Source organism: Siniperca chuatsi, linkage group LG17 (genome assembly GCF_020085105.1).
Source record: "Siniperca chuatsi isolate FFG_IHB_CAS linkage group LG17, ASM2008510v1, whole genome shotgun sequence".
Taxonomy (NCBI): domain Eukaryota; kingdom Metazoa; phylum Chordata; class Actinopteri; order Centrarchiformes; family Sinipercidae; genus Siniperca; species Siniperca chuatsi.
The window spans coordinates 9,586,302-9,606,094 of NC_058058.1; the positions used below are offsets into that span (position 1 = coordinate 9,586,302).

A 19,793-nucleotide genomic window follows, 5' to 3' on the forward strand; every position below is an offset into this window, starting at 1 on the left:
TGCAGTAGTGAATGAATTTGTGGGCTGTAAATACAAAAAATAAAAATTCTCAGGACAAGCAGCAAAATTAAAGTTGACTTATTGTTTCTGATTGTAAATGATATTCAGCTCAGATGTACAGTGCAAAAATTATCAAATGTACTGGAGACTATATGTAGGTTGATGGCATCCAAACACAGTAGTTGACCAGAGAAGATTGGCACATGCTGGGTCATGTATAGTCACATTTACAGCTTTATTATATTATTTTCAATATAATCAGTAACATTGCAGTCATAAAAGTTTGTATTTATAAATTTTTATTTTTTTTTCCAAATATCTAAAAAATGTGTAAATTTTTTGTTCCATTTGTAGAAATGACATCTTAGGAAGTCCTCCTAAGATTTTCAGCAAAAATAGAAAAAGCCTAAAACTTACTGACATTAAAAGCCATTTAACTGGATTAAGTGACGCACAAGTCTAAAATGTCCGGAGCAGAAATGTTGTGCAGTGTTAATGTTGAGCCATATGAACAGAAACATTGTTTAAAATAAAATAAAACTATATTTGGGACTTTGTCATTATGAGCCAAAAATTCTTTTTACAAATTAAGAAATGTCATGTAGGATACCCTGCAACTTACAATTTCACATTCACACGCTCAGTCCTTTCATGTGTACCATCATTAATACTACATATGCACATACACAATAAAATAAAATAATTAAAGTGCAAAATTGGCAAATTAGCTTTAGTAAACTTATTTGGAAAAGATGGAGTGTTAAAAATAGATGCAAATAGAGATCCTGTTTCAGGAACTCAGGAGGTAAAAAGGTCTTCACTCCTTCCCTCTTTCCTTTTTTGGTGCTTTGTTGGATTTGTTGAGGATCTTCATGAGGTTTTTGGACATAAAGTACGGCTTCTGTAGAGATCCATCATTACGCTCCAAGTCCTCCACTGTGAGAGTGAAACCCAAATTGAGTGACTTGATGAAACAGACCATGTGTGCTTGTTTCTGTGTGTCTTGTAGTATTATTCAATTAAAAATTATCCATGTTAAGTTTTTTAGCTTCTTAGCTTGAAACTGTTCAAATGTTAACTTAAAAAATATAGAGTATGTTTGCATGTTCCAAAAAATCTTTCCCCACAAAAATACAGATTTTCCGTGTTGACAGTGTCCATGCAAACAGGTGTAGTTATTGTTTTACTCAGTATTCCTGTGTCAATAAAACATCTACTCACAGAAGCAGAGGAAGAGTGTGTCGACACACATGTTGTACACACTGAAGAATCCATGAGCTATGAGGTAGCTACCAAACACCACCGTCTACAAAAAAAAGATAAGATTTAGAATAAACTTCAACTAGTCTGATGTATCTGAATGACTACTATCAAAAACAGAGAGGGACAATTTGTAACTTACAATAATTGGCATCCAGTAGTAGTTGAGGGTCTCAGAGCGGAAGGTGTTGCCTGGCAGCAATATTCGTCCAGAGAAGAAAAAGAAGGACAAAACGCCTGGAAACAGATCGAGATTTTAGTGTCTCCTGATGCATTAATGTAAATGCTTAATGGGCTTCACTCTTAAGAACACAGCTTTATTTATTTTTTATTTAGCTGTCCCCCCCCCCCCTCATTTCTTCTCGTTCTCTCTATTGCAACATTTAAAACATGATGAATTGAGGGTTACGAACTTAGTATGGTACATAATCAATTAATATAATTAATATCAAAGTATATTTAGAAGAGAGAGAATGCAGTGTTGGCTAAAAACTACCTGAAAGACTAAATTTTCTCTAAATGTGAGGAGGGAATGTTACCACAGACTTTGATTTTATTTAACCTGATCCATCCAGTATGGATGCTCTGTCAGCCATACGCTAATTAATGCTGAAACTGTTACAAAAACATTTACACCAGAAAAAAACACAGATTTGACTCTTTAACGAAAGCAGCTGTTGGAAAGGGAAGAGTATTTTTAAACACTGGCTCTCACATTAAGAAAATAAAAATGTATAACATTTATAGAATTTACTTAATTAAATCTTGAGCTACAATATTGGCTGATACGCTAAGGATTTTTCACAAGTCTGTTTCACTGTACCATAATTGTGTAAATCCCTACTAGATAATAACGTGTGAATATTTGCAGTCCATATCAAATTCAAATGTAAAGTTGCACTGATCGATTTTTTTTTTTATAGTAATGATGGATTATCAGTGGATCAAACGACATAATGGATGGATCACGTATAACGTGAGAGCTCATAGTGATGAACTCACAGGGAGTTATCACCCGACTGTAGTTCTCCTCAGCTCTACAGAGCGTTTTAGTGTCTTCTAGCTCATTGTTTGTTTGTTTAGTTGTTTTTATTCTGTCTCTTCACCGCTCTCATCAATCATGTTTCAGGAGCAGCTGTTTCCAGCAAAAAAAATATCTGATAAACCCACTGTACACTACCTGCTCAGTGTATCTATCAGATGTGTAAGTAAGCAACTGTTTGCTAACAAGTTTGACAGAACAACTTTATAAAAAGGTGATATGTCAATGTTGTGTTTACAGCTCGTCAACACTGCACCCAGGTAGCCAAAAATCTGTTATTGCAGGTTTAAAGATACTGAAAATCAAAATGAAACATTGGTATCAGTTAAACCCACCATATGTATTTACAGCAAATGTAGCGTTAACCAGTCCTGAAATCTTAAACGCTGCTTTGACACATTGTTCTTGCTTTTTGCTAATGCATAGCGTCATCCTTACCGACTCCTCCGACCACCAGGAGCTTTCCAAAGAACAACAGCAGGTCTGTCACTTTATCGAGCACCACGACCCTGAGGGGGAAACAGTCAGAGTCAGAGAAACATGACACTATTCACTGAGTCTCTCAAAACACATACAAATATATTCCTGTTATGGATAGGTCAGACAACAGCCAGCATTGAAAACACAGACTAAAACTCCTTTAGAAGAGGGAACATGACTTCAGCACAAACCTGATTACATTTCTCATGAGCAGCATGAAAGCATTTTTGGCTGAGACGCAGAAGTTTTTCCCATAAATGGCAATCTGTCACGAAAACAAAATCAACTAGTTTTAGGAAAATAAAATATAAAATATACCATATATTATATTAAAAATCAGTTAAGGGATGGTGATATTGTATAAACTGTGTAATGATTGAAAAATGAAGTGTGATGCTCAGTAGTCAGTCAGGAGTCAGTAAAAAAAGTAATTTATAGCAAAGCATGTTTTTTTCCTTTTGATAGACTGTATGATTTAAGATGAGAGCTACACAAATGTTAATTATTGCTACAACTATAATAACATAATAACAATAATAAACTGACACCTGTACAATAATATGCTGAGCTCACCATGATGTACGCGTTCCTGTTGAGGAACTTGATGAACTTCTCCAGGCACCAGAAGCAGCACTTCATGCAACACAATATGAAACGTGCAACTGGATTCTGCGCCGCTGAGGACAAAAAGCCAAGACAACTATATGTAACCTATAATTTATTTGACACTATTAAATTTTCAACACTCTCTTTTCTTTAGTATCCATTTACCCACAGACATTTGGAAAATACAACTGGAGGAAAAGTAAAGAGAAATGAGAGAGAAAAGTTGAGGCTGGATTCAGTCTCAAGCCTGCAGAGGCAGACATCTTTACTGTCCTGTGAAAAAAAAACACACATCTCCAAAATGTCAACTTTTTATTAGCTAAGAAAAACAGCTCTGCTTTGTGACAATGCATTTTTCAAGTAGTCCCATGGGTTTTTAAAGGTTTACTTATGTAGGAGAATTTTTTCAACCCATAAAACAACACTTCACCATCCGGTTTATCAAAATAAACCAAATTTTGAGACAGATGATTTTCTTTGGACAGGGACGACAAGTGGCTTCAAATGCATTAATCACTGAAATATGCCCTGGGATTCATATATTACACCTTTGATAAATACCTTTTATCCTTTATGGTAACTCAGACAGCAAAATGAGGGTTCGTCAGCCTTACCTCTTGTTTTGTGGTCAATGTACTCCAGAATGATCCTCACTAGCTGCACCAGGGTCAGGATCAAAGCACCAAATGCCAAGGAGCCCACATGGTACCTGAAATGTAAAAAATGTCTCACTGGTTATTTGTGTATCTAAAACTATTTAAACAGTAGCACGTGAATCCCAAAGCTTGCATCATTTTACAAGTCAAATAAAAAATGTCAATGTGGCTGGTAAAATGGCTTGTAAGGTGTGTATTGTTTAGCAGCTGAGGTCTGCTTCCCCAAACTGTTATGTGTAGGTCTAATGCGCCCTCTAGGAGCCAGAGAGGGAACTGCAGTCAGCTAGTTTATCCTATGATCTACAGTTTATACAAGCTACTCTAACTTTTTGGTTTTAAAAAAAAAAAAAGTTCCCTTTCTGCATAACCCTCTGTGGGACATAATGTAATCATGTCACTACAAGTACTGGACAACAGAAATGGGAAAAGGGACTGCAGCATTTCGGACACTTTTGACAGGGATGGACACATTTATTGTTGCAGGAATTTAGCCAATGTGATAGCAGCTCATTAACCTACCTGAGTGAGCGTATAAAGCTAGCAAACAGTGGGAACATGGGGATATCGTCTGGTTTGGTGAAGGCCCAGTAGTAGGAGGCAAAGGCCCCCGCCAGTGTACACTGCCCCAAGGCGATGACGAAGTTGACACACCAGAGAAAAGCCACCACGTTGTAGATCTGCAGGTTGAAGAGGTTCCTCAGGAAAAGACCCTCGTCGTTGTATTTGATGAAGATGCAGCTGGCTGAGGGGCAGCCTGGGTAATCTGATGAGGTGAAGTTCTAAGAGGAGGAGACGGGAAGAATGAATGAGTGGATGAATGGTGAGCAAGAGGAGCATCAACAGTAGGACTTTTTATCCCACTTATTATATCAGCTATTGTCTTTGGTCATTGGACATGTTATATTTACCTTTTCTAGATGGCTAATTCAGTTTTACAGGAGAAATATTTTTACATCACTAAATTACAGTTGTGTCCTGGTGATTTGACAGCTGACAGCCAAATTCCTTCTACCGACTAATTCAACCAAAGGGAAAAATATGAGAAGGTTTCACTATAGGTCACAATTTTTATCCACACTAGGTTCACGTGTCTGCCCACTCACCTGAGGGTCACAGTCCACAGAGCCATTGACGCTCTTACAGTCGCTCATAGTGGAGTTGAGAGCCACCACTTTGTAGATTGGGCTTCCTGAAGTGGCCAAATATCTACATACATCAGTTTAAGAGAAGAACCGATAGTCTGGACTGTAGAAGTGATTGTAGGGTAAAAAATTAGAACACAATGAGTGACAGAGTCGCCTCAGAAACATTTTAACAATAGTCTGTACCTGCATACAAACATATACACACATGCATAAATACAATTAAAAAGGATACAAAGCAGTGGCACCCCAGTAAGCAACACACACCAGCAGGAGGACAAAGGTGACCAGTGGGTACAGCAGAGAGGACATCATGTGACTTATTGCCCTGTGGAATATGAACACACACACACATCATCAGGTTATGCACACCGATTAGACAAAAATTTAGTTTCAGAAAAATGCCCTCAAAATGATCATTTATTAATAGTGTTAGTTCTTAAAATAATGCAGAATTCTAATAAATCTTTAAATAAGTTCCCTTTAAGATTAAGAATGTCTTTATCATTAAGAACATTTAGGCTAGTGTTAGGTGTAATTAAAAGTGAGTAAACCATGTGAACAGTGTTTTACTGTTTGACATCATGACTCACTTGCTGGACTCCTGGATGAGGGCGATGGCTATGAGGATTCTGGTCCGCAGGAAGATGATGGTCAGGAGAATGATCGCCTCCGCTACAGATATGATTATCACTGAGGGGGGAGGAGAAAAGTGTGAAAAGACATTGCATCCCCCTACACCATACATAACTATGACACACCATACTCAAACACACCTCAGCACACACACACACCAGGATAATTACACACTCGCAAATGTACTCTTCCCATGTCAACCAACAAACACACACTACTCCATACACCAATAACTACTATACTCCGTTATTAGGCTTTACTGTGGGAATCTTCTAGATACAGCATCTTTATTCTATTTCATTTAATTATTTATTTTCATTTATTTACTTTCTTTTTCTCTCTCCTCTCTGTGTGTTTTTGTTATATAATTTGTGCACTGAAAAAGTTTAATAATCATTTTTTTAAAAGAAGGAAAAAACAATATCTGCTACCTAAGCATAACATAAAAACGTGAACTCAAAAAGAAAAATATCCAATATGAGCTACATAAACAGCTGCAGTGAGCCATAACCCTTATATCTGGGTCCTCACAGCTGCTAGGCTGTTAACCAGGACCAAGAAGTACGCCCACATAACACCTGTTTCAGCCTCTTTACATTGGCTCCCTGTTTGTTTTAGGATTGATTTTAAGATCTTATTTATTACTTTAAAGGCTCTTCATGTCCAGATTATATTTTAGACCTTGTAATCTCTTATGAACCTTCACGTAGTTTGAGATCTTCGGGCAGAGGTCTCCTGTCTGTTCCTGAGTCCAGGTTGAAAACTAATGGGGACAGAGCTTTTGCTATCAGGGCCCCGAGGCTCTGGAACAACTTGCCTGAAGAAATTAGGTTGTCTGAGTCAGTGTCTTTGTTTAAGTCTCGTCTCAAAACACGTTTTTATCTGAAAGCATTTCCTGATTTTACCTGAACTGGCTGTTTATTTTATTGCTTTGTGTATTTTATGTATTTTATTTCTTAATATTTCGTCATTCACTGTGGTATTTTATTTCTCTTGTTGTGAAGCACTTTGTACTTTGTTTTGATAAGTGCTCTATAAATAAAGTTTTATTATTATTATTATTATTATTATTATTATTATTATCATCATTATTATCTCTTATCAGAATCATTTTAAATCAGTCATGAATCAAGTGGTGTTGTAAACATGACATGCGACTTGTGTGTACACCAACAATGGTTTTATTGCATTTGTTTTTGGATATGGATCTATTAACACATGGCTGTAATTTGGCAATTATGCAATGGGTTACTTCCAGTCTGACTTAATCTAAACTAATCAGGATTTTGATGTGCACACAACTATCACTGCAACATGCTAATAAGCCAACGGGCAAAGTTTAACTAAAAAGATAAAAATGTATCCCCGCACTGTGAGAAATATTTGACGAGGGTGAAATAGCGCATGGTCAAGTCAAATAAGACTGAATGCATTTTAATCAGACTCACAGAAGGCCAGCCAGGTCTCTTGGACTTGCAGGTAAACTTTGAAGTTGGTAGTGAAACCAATGTCAGTGATGGTAGCAGAGGCCTTCTTGTAGTTGTCATACTCCCAGTAGCAGTGCCATATACCTGCAAGAGAAACACTCCAACTACTCAGAGGCCACTAGGAACATATAACCTTGTCATAGCAGATAAACTGCACTTGTTGACTTTATTTGTGTTCAGAACCAATACATAAACCTATAACTTTTGAGCTCCACCTGTTAATAAGCAAAGTTAAACACAGGACCAGCAACACTTTCTTCAAGAGGAAATAGATCTGAATCTGCTTAATTCTGTTCCTGTTTTCCCACAGCTCAGGTACAGAATTAATTTGTGGTGGGTGTGAGAATCGGCTGCAAAACAGCATTGCATTCGTAGACCTAACTTCTTCCAGTCTATATAATTACACCTGCAGCCTTTCTGTTCCACATGTGCAACTGAATTTCCAAACAGAAAGGAATGAAAGAAATAGTACACATATTAATATTTAAAAATAAATCTATTTCAGGGGTTGCAAACCTGTTTGGGTGAGCCACCCATAAAAATTCTACATATGGAAAACACTGTTTCGCTTAAAAACTACTCCAGGTGAGAGTTTACCATATGCCCCAGCGCCCAGAACTCCAATGATGAGCACCCACACCATGACTGGAGCAGTGAATCTCAACAGCAATAGGAACAGCATACTGACCACCATGGCTATTAGCAGGCCACTGAGAGGAGAGAGAGGTGGGCAGGAGGGGGATGAAACAGTTGTTAAGAAAACAAAAAAGGATAAAAATGAACTATTAATATTAAATCGTAAGACGAGACATATGAAGTGTTCAAGTACTGTAAAATAATTGAGTATAGTAACCTGTGGTCTAGAAATATGTTGTCATACAGATGCCCTAACAATTCTGAATAACTAATCCATGTTTATTTGATATAACCAAGAGTTCAGCTCTGCATCGCACATTAAAATCTGACCTCAAACAACTGAGGTGGGATTCTATTACCAATTCAATCTTAAGAGTAATTGCTATCTGTATGTCTGCCAATAGGGGGAAGTGTGTGTGTGTGCATGTAGTTCTGCAAGGCAACTCACACGAGGATCCACGGCCATGACGACGCAAAATCCTCAAAGATTCGGACGCCGATCTCTCTGGCATTGAAGCCATTCACAATGTCCCTAATGAAGACAAAAGCAAGGACAAGCTGTGTTGGTGACAGTTCTCCTTTCAAACAGTAAAAGTGAAAAGCAAAGGGTTGGGTAAAACAAATACAGTGAAGAAGCAAGGGTAAACTAACAAATGTGTTTATAAAACAAACAAAGATAATCGCTTCAATATGTTTTAAGCTATAAAGCCTGGTGGAAGTTACTAAAAGTAATGTAAACTACACATCTGATGAGACACAAGTAAAGCAAGACAGGTTTAAAAAGACAGATATAACCCCAAGCACTGAGCATAGAGAGAGAGAGAGAGAGAGAGAAAACAGGGTTTTTAAAACTACACATGTATGCTCTAACTCTGCAAGTCCCAAGACAGCGTTTCACACAGCATCTAAGGCCGCTGTGTATAAAACTGAGTTATACATAAGCAACAAGAGTAACTACAACCAGCTGCTACACTACGGGTCAATACAAGAACTCACGAGGCCACCAACCTTGTGCTGGTGATGAGGAGGAGAAAGAAACAGGGTTATTAAAGTGTTTCTGTGTGTCTTCATATGTGCAGTTATCTGTGATTTTGTTTTTAATCTACATATGATGAGGTCAGGAATCCACTGTATCTTACCCAGTGCCATTCTTGATTATGCTGACTGTGTCATTGACTGAGGACGGTAAGCCTGGAATATTGGCAAACTCTGACGGGATCCTCCCCAGTGCTGCGATATCGGGCAAACATCTCCCCAGCACTAACAGCAGAGAAAACAATCACATCAAATCAGCTTGAAATGGATTCAATTATAATTTATTACGAGATCTCTACTTTGCATCACAAGCCATCATCTATTGAATATACATGGAAATAAACAAAAAGTAGCAGTGTAGTTCCTGTACAGTAGCAGTTAAACCCACACTGATATTAAACGAGCAGCTGCATGAAACTCATCAGCCTTTACTACTGTGCAAATGAATGTATCGTCAGACCAAAAATAATAAATGATGAATGAATACAATATGGAGTATAGGAGCGGTTCCACTCACCAGAGGTCGTGGGCATGTAGAAGAAAGGACACAGCTCCTTGTCCACAATTTCTTTAACACTCTGTGGGGGGGAATCATATGGTTAAAAAAAATTGTTACATGTGAATGGATCAAAGTGTCAGATTACTTCTGCTGATTAAAATGCAGACCATCTGGTACCAATATGTTTCCTCTACCAAGACAAATCAAAACAAATGTCGCATTTGGGAACTTACAGGGAGATGCACAAAGTTTACACATGGTAACAAAATGGGACGTACCAGCTTAGTGTTTGTCAGGTTTATGGATGGCACACAGAGGCTTTGATTGAAAACGTTTGCTGGCTTTACGTTTGGAAAGTATGACTTTATTTCCACAGCCCAGAACTGAGTGGGACAGTTTTCCACGCACACCTATAGGTAGTAAAAATAGACGATTATTTCTGTGACACCGGGAGAGTACAGTAAATGGTCCAGTATCATTAGAAACAACTAAATCAAGCAGCCTTCTCTACCTGTGTGGTTGGACACTGTAAACCATTAAGAGCAGTTGCCATAATATTCACGGATGTGGCACATTTGAGAATGTCAAAGTAGAACACATGGGGTCGGCCTCTGAGAGAGGGAAGACAGAAAGAAAGAGTTGCTTTGATTTTACATCAGTCTAATGCATGTTTATCATAACTAGTACATGTAAAAATAATATGAAAAGGCAAGAGAGAGATTAAATTACTCATTTGGTCCAAGGCCACAGAACCATCCAGTTGAGTTTCTTGCATAAAGAACATGTCTAGGATCTCCATAAAGCCAAGCTGAAAAAACAAACACACGTTAAAATTAGAGATAAGAAGAAAAGCCAATGATGTAAAAGATAATGGCAAGTTAGTCACCCTCTATTATGTCCATTTTGTGTTTGGCACTTACAAACTATACTTTTTTTACTTTGTTTGGGAGGGATGTGAAAAAGATACTCCACCAATTCATTGATTGAGGCAGGAGATAGGCCCATCAGGTTCGGTGAACTGATTAGGAAATTTTAGCTATGTTACCACTGCAAATATTTGTAATCATTTTTATCACTTTATCAAAATGTTAACCAAAAATCTACAGTCTAATATTCAGATTGGGTCACAAATTACCATTTCTGTCAAAATAAACTATGTTATTAACTATGAAACAAACATTTAAAGTGGCAATATTGCTAAAATGTCAGAATTTGGTGCAATACCAGCAATTAGTGGGTTATTTCAGTCCAGCCACAAGAGGGCATAACAGTCTATCTGACAGGAGGCACCTCTCTCTTGTTTCTATGGAGTTTGGTTTGAATACACTTATTTTTAGTTGCTGTCAACATGATTGTAATGTAATGTAAAATGTTGTGCTACTAACGGATTGTACACACACAGGCTAGAGGCGGTAAATTCCTTGACTTTTGATTATTACCACTGTTTCTCATATGCATTGTATTTAGAAGTAGAATATTTTGTTACTATGGAATAATTCCAGCCCTTTATGTATCAACACTGGCCAGAAGATTTCTCCACTTAACCACTACAACAAATCCACCTTAGGTAACCAAACTGAACTGCCTCCAGTGGAGGAAATAGCTGATTATTTGGGACACACTCAGCCGCTGACACACATGAGGTGACTGCATTACCTATCAGGCGCTCTGTTGACTCTCTGATAAGAGAGAGGACCCAGAGCGTTGGAATGAGTTTGATGACAAGGCAATAAAGAGCCGCTGACTGGATGTTCACAACAGCTGTTTGTACTTTAACACAATAATAATGATACTCAACATCATTATTGAGTGACAACAAGTCACATTTTTTTTTGATGATGAATCAAAGTATATGGATTAAGAATTGCAAGAGATGAATTCAGAGAAAGGAAGGAGAGAAAAAATCTTAAGATATGTAAACTTCACTGATAAACAGCTAAAATATTGTGTAACCTCTGGCCCAACTGTGGAGTGCTTTTTTTCCCACCGAACAAGAATTGTAAAATTGTCCACCATTAACTGCATTGCATGATTGCAAGGTTTAAAGAAATAGTATAATATACAAACAGAATTAAATCGAGGGATTTGGAGTAGTGACTCTCACAAGCACCTAATGGAGGGATGAAGCAAGCCACTGTGTATGGTCAAAGAAACACACAGACAGTCTTTGCCTGAGGTTTTAATGGAGCAACCTAATTTTGAAACTCTGGCAGTTGTGACAGCTTTGTTACTTTGCTAATTAGGATCTACAATACATAACAAGCCACTGAAAACCCCTCTGCTAGTGTTATTTTGATCATCTTTATGTATAGACTTTGGTTAATGCAAGATTTATAGAGGTCATCCTTGTGAGGACTCCGGTGAGGTAATCTGCCTTTCACTGTGGTGTTATGCAATGAAGCAGTGGAGAGTAACGTAAACTGTTAAAAGAACAGTTTGACATTTTGGAGAACACGCTTATTTGCTTTTTTGCAGAGAATTAGAGAAGAAGGTTAATACCACTCTCAAATTCATCCGTTAAATATGAACCTGGAGCCTGCAGCTGATTAGTTTAGCTTAGCAATAAAGACTAGAAATGGCTAGCCTGGCTTTGTCCAACAAAAATCCAACTACTGGCACCTCCAAAGTTCACTGATTAACACGTCATATCTCATTTATCTGTAAACAAAACCCAAAGTACTTTTTCCTGGAGTCTCGTCGTCACCATGAAGTTGTCAGGAAACCAGCAGAAACTCCAGGAAGCACTGCTCCTGGGCCAAGAAATAGTTTGGGCACATAACTCCCCGTAAAACCAAAAATTGCTGTTTTTACACATCAGTTTTTGTACGTATTAGCTAAACAAACAAGATAAAATGTGTTAATTAGTGAGCTTTAGAGGTGCTGGTAGGTGGATTTTGTTACCTTCGGACAGAACCAGGCTAGCTGCTTCCCCCTGTTCCGAGTTTTTGTGCTAAGCTAACCAGATGCTAGCTGTAGCTTCATATTAAACGGATAGATACGAGAGTGGTATCAATCTCCTCATCTAACTCTCAGCAAGAAAGTGAATAACAGTATTTCCCTGTTCCTTTAAGATAGGCAGCAGAGACAGAGAGAGAGAGAGAGAGAGAGAGAGAGAGAAACTCATTTTTATGTTTTTTCTTTCACTTTTTTGTTACTTTGTTAACACAGTGGACCAGAAGGGCCCAGAGAGGAGATGATGGAAAACAATGACTGATTATGATATCAATGAGTGTGGGGCCTGTTGGTTTTGTCAGGTTACTCTCACCTAAAATCCCGACTACTATGTAGCCAAGGATGACTGCCATAAACAGGATACAGCAGATTATATCAGTGCACCCTCTGATGAAGAAAAGAGAAAGACAGCAACAGGTTGAAATGAGCAGGCTGAACTTTGCATTGAAATTTGCCTTGGGAGTGATGAATGTGATTCCATCGGTCAACAGAAACTCAGCAAACATTTCATAGCCAAAGAGATGGATTCACCTTTTTTTTATGGGTCCTTTGAATGTTGGGTCAAACTGAGCAGGTTCCCCTGGGAAAAGAAAAGTTCATTTAGTGTCATCTATAGCTTTTAATGCAAAGTAAATTAATCCCACCCATACAATGACCTTTACTGACTGGTAAACTGTCATCATGAAACATTAATCAGCAACTTCCTTGTTTGGTTTCAGACAGATTGTCAAGGACACATTAGTTTATCACTCACTTTTGTAATGGCACTTAACCTGTAATTCCACCTCAAGGAAATTCACTGCTGATTAAATCAGTGTGTACTGTACTTGTGTACATGCGGAAATATGGGTAAGGTGGTGTGCATAAAAAAACAAGGACTCTTTAGAGGAACGGCTAATTTTGTTCACTTTGAGAGTGAGTTTCAGGGTTATAAATAGGATAAAGTTTTAATTACCTACATTAGAATTTATATTTGCGTCCCTATAAAAGCAGGATGGTGTTGTTTCTAAGCAATGAAGAGTCTTCATGTGTCCATTTCTTAGAGTTAATGAATTACAGTGCAAATGAATGAGGAAAAACAAGGGAAAAGGAATCTATATTTTATCTTTAGGAATTTTTATGGGTTAGTTGCTCACAGGTGCTATAACACTATAACACAGGTGACTTTATTACATGAAAGACATGTCTTATTGTTGTTTCCTGGAACAGAGAGAAAGACTTCCAGATAGAACAAACACTGAAATCCAGTGGGTGTTGTTTATATCATACTAACTAAAGAGTCATTAGTTACTTCATGTGCAATCACTGTGGAGAGAGTAAAGAGAAAAGGATCAGAGCAGGGGCACAGCATTGAGACAAGCAGCTCAGGGTTATTTGAATAAAATTTGAATTCAAGTATGGCCTATGGAGTTTTTCCTTATTCGTCATTACAAGGGAGAGTCACAGATGTTTCATTTGAATGGTTAAAAGTGACAATCTGAAAATTGGCTTGAGATCCCAACTGAAAACATCCCATTAACCTGTCAGGCAGGAAAAACACACCAGACTGCTTGGATTATTTGATCATAAGATGAAGACGATGCAGACACCTTTTGGCAGGTGGTTGAAAATAGCACAAATAACAACAGGTGAATGTGCATTTTTGTGCTCCAACACAAACGAAATAGTGGTGAAAGGTTGCGATGATTAGGGTCTGAACTGTCTAAAGGATTTTCAGTAGCACGTGAAGTAAAACGTGCAGGTGTTCCTTTGGCTATTTGTCAGATTTCATACATGCAAATACTAACTAACTATGCTGTGTTGATTTGATTGGTCCCCAGGAATGGACATTTAGCTAGGCAGCTCACTATAACCATTTCTCATAGCAGCTAGTGCAAGATTATCTCCACTGGCTATCGTTTGAATAGAGGTGAATGGAGACTGTGAATCAGCACTGCTGGCAGACTGCCACGTCAGGACTTCTGAGTAGGATGCAGGATGCAGTAAGTTCATAGCTATTTACACGGCTCTAAGACTGGCAAAGTCCAAGATCCAGTAAACAAAACACCAACTGCTAAACATAAACATACAGAACGGAGGTTTAACAAACTTTTACACAGAGGCAAGAAAATGTAGCAATGGTACAGTACAATCTTAGACGAGAAGGGCTCTCCTCTAAACAAACTCCTATGATACAGTAATACCTGATATGGATCATATGTAAATAACAAGTGTGTGAATGTCAATGCACATGCACAGAGAAACGTGAATTTGACAGACCACACAACAGCCTCCACTACAATGCCTCTGTGCTCTTCGGCTGTTTCCTCAACCTTTATTTGTGAAATATGACTCAGGCAGCGAGAGAAAAAGTTCTCAACAAAGGAACCTGTTCATCTGCCTTTTGTAATGGCGTGAGTGTCAGATTTCAGCTCTGCTAGGATACTGCTGTGTGTTTAGAGCAAACGGCAACATCACCCCAGACGGGCTAGCTGCAAGACATTTTTTTAGCCTGGATTTGCAAAATCCAAAAAGACGATGGGTGTGAGGGTCATCACTTGACCTTGGCTGAAGGGGAGTGTCGCAAAAGAGCAAACTAATTTTACTTTACTTCATCCAAGTTGAGTAACACAATGATTTAAAACATTGACGAGTAATTTGGGGCAACAAATGAAGATATTTATCAAAGAAATGGGTCACTTGACTGAAAGGATGCCATAAACAATCAAAATAAATATTGTAAAGACTCTGTGCTTTATTGTACAAACCTCACCCTTCTCTATATTTTACTGCGAAAAGCGATGACAACAAGGTTAACCTGCAGTATACGCAGGACTATCTCAGGGGAAAAGAAGGGAAAAGTGTGATGGATTTGATTGTTGAAACTTTTCTGTGAAAAGCTTTATGGTTAAACATGTCAATAGCCATGTCAGCAGCGGAAAGGATTTCTTATCGTTATAAATATTCAAAGAGAACATGGAGAGTAGGGGTGCAACTAACAATTGTTTTCATTATCGATCGATAAAAATTATTCATCATTTAGCCAATAAAATGTGAAAAATTGTGAACAATTATAATTTTCCAGAGCCCAAGACGGCATCTTCAAATCGCATGTTTTGTCAGACCAAAAGTCAAAAACCCAAACATGTTCAGTTTACTGACACATATGACAGAGAAAAGCATACATTCATTACATTTAAGAAGCTGGAACCAGCAAATGTTTGGTATTTTTGCTTGACAAATCAGCTAATTGTTAACGGCTAATCGCTCACTAAATACTGATCAATTTTCTGTTGATCAACTAATCGATAATTGTTTCGGCTCTAATGGAGAGAGTTGAACCTGTTAACATTCAATAGACGTCTGTTCATTAATTAAATCGAGTTCCTGGTTCCAAAATAAGACCGGTTAAGAAAATGTGAATCCACTTGACATCAGATGGCTGATATAAGATATATATTTTTAATTCTTACTAATACGACCGAATGTAAACATTTTATAGATGGAATAATGTGTTTCTGTGTGATGATAGATACACAGCTTTTCAAAATTAAACCCATCAGTGGTTCTCTTGCTTTATACATTAACTATATTAACTAGCTTGTGTTTTAAAAATCTGAACTAATTCGTTTTCCCTGTTGCCTCAACAAAAAGCTTTAACACATTTTCTGGTCAATGATTTGCAGCAACAACCCCATCGCAACTCACTTATTTCCCAACACTGAGTGTCTACACATTCTTAACAGACAAACTTGAAACAAACAAGAAGAGACACAGACATATTGTACAACAAAATGACCCAACTTAATTGGGCAACATTCAAAAGGATTTCTACTTCCTCATGAAGGATAGTACAACAGTAGAGAACTAGTAGGAAACAGATTCCCAATTAGAAAACATGGTGATGAGTTTAAGAAAACATGAATTTACATACAAAGGCTTTTTTGAGAACAGAGGTTCAGTTGTTATAATAATGCCATGGTGAGTAAACTGCCAGCTCCATCACTTCGCCTCTTATTCTCTGGTGTTTTTTTATTTAAGGAGACATGAAATCCAATTGGATTTTTACCTCCAGGGAGGGTTTGTTTACTGTCACCTTGCTAAACCTCCCAGACTGTCAATAGACTCGTGAGTCTATCAAAACATCAAATACCACAAAGAGTAAACAGCAACGCAGGAAACAGAGATCTGCTGAACACACAACAGAAGGCTGAAAATCAAAGAGTCACATGCAGGTCTGAAAGGTTTCGTCATCGACAGCGACAATCTGCACAGAGTTACTCTTTTTTTAAATCTTAGATACTCCAACTTTCTCTTCTGTCGTTTGTTTGCAAAACACAGAACGAAATGATAGTTTCAACATGATACTGTGGTTCTCTCACCAGCCAGTCAGAGACTCTGCTGGGGCTGCATGAGAGCTGAAACTAGTTGTTGATCGACAGAAAATTAATCTGCAACTGTTGTGATAGTCAAATTCTCATTGAAGCCATTTTCAAGCAAAAATAAGTGAGGATTCCCTGCTGGTTTTATCTGATCGTAAATTGAATATCTTTGGCTTTTGGACTGTTGGTCAGACAAAATATCAAAATGTCACCTTGTGATGGGCAATTTTCACCATTTTCTTACATTTTATGGACCAAACAATTAATAGAGAAAGTGATCGGAGGATAAATCGATAAACGCTGAAACAATAAATTGATTAGCTGATGATAGAAAATTTAAATCAGCAACTACTTTAATAATTGATTAATCAAATAAGTAATTTTTTAAAGCAAAAATTTGCAGGTTTTAGCTTCACTGAGACAGAGAAGCACTTCCTCCTACAATATACATCATTCAGTGAAATAAGGAACGTTTACTTTAACAAGTTCAACTCTGTAATCTCAGATTTCAAAGAGCTAAATGACCTCTCAAAATTAAAAATACTCATAGGAAAAGGAGACAGGGCAGATCTTGCTGCCCGATATATATCAACATGCCACAACCTGAGGGACAGTGAATGACACACACACACACACACACACACACACACACACACACACATTCATTAAATAATAAAATGTTGCAATGTTTATGTAGTTTTCACTTATTTGTATTTTTAACTGCAAGCCTACAATTTTAATTATTATTAGTATCTTATCTTACTTTTATTTTAATAGCACATTTCCTCTGTTTATGTATACATTTTTATTTCACACTTGCTTTGGCAATGTTAACGTCTGTTTCCCATGACAATAAAGCCCCATTGAATTGAATTGAAGAAGTCCTCTTCTTTAGGTCAGGTGTAATAAATTACGACATACTTTGATAAGTTGATTGAAAAACATTAAACCATGTTTTCTGATCCCATTGTTGGCACGCAGGTCTACCTGCTAACACATCAGTAGACAAGCCTACATTTGACCTTAGGGAAGGATTTCAGCTTTTCCATATGATACTAGTTTACTCATCAACTGTAACGTTAACTACAGTAGCCAGCTGGATTTAAATATAAAAATCTGATGTAAACACACTATGACTTTAAACAGGCTGGGGATTACCTATGAAAGTTAATATGATCTAGCGTTAAAGCTTCAACTTAACGCCAACCTATCCATGTCAAGTTAATCAGGAAAACAATTCGATAAAAATCAATATTACAAACTTTTCTTGCAACTCAAGATTTGGGAAGAACTCGACGACAATTAAATATGACGTTAGGATTTGTCAAAAGTAGTTGGTTAGTTAACGTTAATTAGCTAGCTAGCTTAGAGATATTTAGATGGTAACGGGCGATGTCCACTCACCATACTCGGAGTCCGGATTTGTCTCCTGTTTTTTACCCATTTTCCGACTCAACTTTTCCTCCTTAACTTCTAAAACACAACGTCCTTTGCTTAAAGTAATCTTAAAACTTTGCAAACAGCTAAAATCGCGTTTAAAACGAGCTCCACCGTGACTGAGCGACCATGGTAACTAAGTTAGGAAATCTTTTTCTTCCTGGCACTCGTTACTAGGCAGTGACGACATGAGCGCACCTGCTGAGGGATGCGCACCTGCGTGTTCTATCAAAGATTGTTTATTATAAAGAGGACTCACTCCAAACGGCCCCAACTGGGCTCATCCTGTACTTCCACCTCACAAAGAGAGAGCAGCAGGTTATAGCCTATCATGATCGTCTGTTTTTGCCAGTGGTGGAGGAAGTATTCAGATCCTTTACTTAAGTAAAAGTACTAAAACCACACAGTAAAAATACTCTGTTAAAGGAAATGTCCTGCATTGAAAGTGTTACTTAAGTAAAAGTATGTAAGTATAATCAGGAAAATGTACTTAAAGTATTAAAAGTAAAAGTACTCAATGCAGAAGAATGTCCCCTGTGACTGTTATACTATTAAATATTATTTCATTAGATTATTATTACTCATGCATTAATGTAAAGGCAGGATTTTACTGTTATATTAAAAATAAATTAAAATTATTAAAAGGAAAAGCTGCACTTCCTCACATTTGTGAAGCTGGAACCATGAAATGTTTTTACATGAAAAACTACCAAAAAGATCAAAATAGTTGCCAATTAATTTTCTGTCAATCGACTAACTGATTAATCAACTAATCATTTCAGCTGTACTTGTATAAACTGTTCGGTAGTTTAATTTATAACAACACATCTTACCACCGGTGGTTTTTACATTAATATTCCAAATTTCTTTGGTAAGACTGTATGCATCATTTAAAGCACAATATAAAGTGAAATGATCGGGGCTTTAAGGTTGACACCTCCTTTATAATCTTGAGGGCGTATCTTACAAGGGGAGTTAAAATCTAGTTTTAACACCATTATTATTTTAGTTTATCTTGCTCTTGCGTGCATCTTGCTAGTTAAACGTGTGCTTAATTAAGTTACAGCAAACTAATACATACACCATGCACAGAGAGTGTTTCATGATTTCAAGACTTGGCTACTTCTTACTTCCTGAAAGGAGCTCCTCCTTTGACAAGAAATATGAATGGTTCCAATATTAACAATGAGTCAGTGTTAATCTTGCTGGGTTAATAATTAGAACCCAACTAACCCCAGTTAGCTGTATTATGAATTAGTGGCAGAGTTGGACATCTTCCTTTTATTTCATCTCTGACTGTACCCAGTGCAGCATCACCCTCTCTCTCTTGCTTTGCATGTAAATGGCCCCTGCTGATAATACAGCAGGCAACAGTCTTGATGAGAGCTGCCTTGAACCCACAAGTCACATCACTCTAAAAACTACACATCTAAATACTAATACTAATATACACACACACACTTACATAGGATAAGATAACTTTACATGCCGTTAAAATGTTTGGCTGCTGTTTGATAAGGAAGAAGAGCTGCTAAACAAGATCTGTTTATCACATCATATTGTG

At 37.4% G+C, this 19,793-nt stretch overlaps 1 protein-coding gene across 3 annotated transcripts; it reads right to left on the reverse strand.

The window, feature by feature from the left end:
• Positions 1–216: 216 nt before the first annotated feature.
• On the reverse strand, positions 217–18,519 carry slc44a4 (solute carrier family 44 member 4). Of its 3 annotated transcripts, XM_044170633.1 has the most exons (23): positions 18,197–18,475; positions 12,963–13,011; positions 12,745–12,818; positions 10,209–10,287; positions 9,991–10,090; positions 9,758–9,889; positions 9,498–9,558; positions 9,085–9,205; positions 8,954–8,959; positions 8,394–8,477; positions 7,907–8,019; positions 7,271–7,393; positions 5,780–5,879; positions 5,422–5,514; positions 5,148–5,250; positions 4,564–4,823; positions 4,003–4,097; positions 3,356–3,459; positions 2,974–3,047; positions 2,741–2,811; positions 1,403–1,497; positions 1,222–1,306; positions 217–936 (listed from the first exon to the last, which is right to left on the reverse strand). In XM_044170633.1, the coding sequence occupies exons 1-23, from the start codon at positions 18,234–18,236 to the stop codon at positions 818–820; spliced, it is 2,181 nt and encodes a 726-aa protein (XP_044026568.1). In that variant the 5' UTR covers positions 18,237–18,475; the 3' UTR covers positions 217–817. The 3 variants fall into 3 exon arrangements, with proteins under 3 accessions (XP_044026568.1, XP_044026569.1, XP_044026570.1); XM_044170634.1 differs by lacking the exon at positions 8,954–8,959 and having other exon boundaries at positions 18,197–18,519; XM_044170635.1 differs by lacking the exons at positions 12,745–12,818; positions 18,197–18,475 and having other exon boundaries at positions 12,963–13,008.
• Between the last annotated feature and the right edge of the window lie 1,274 nt (positions 18,520–19,793).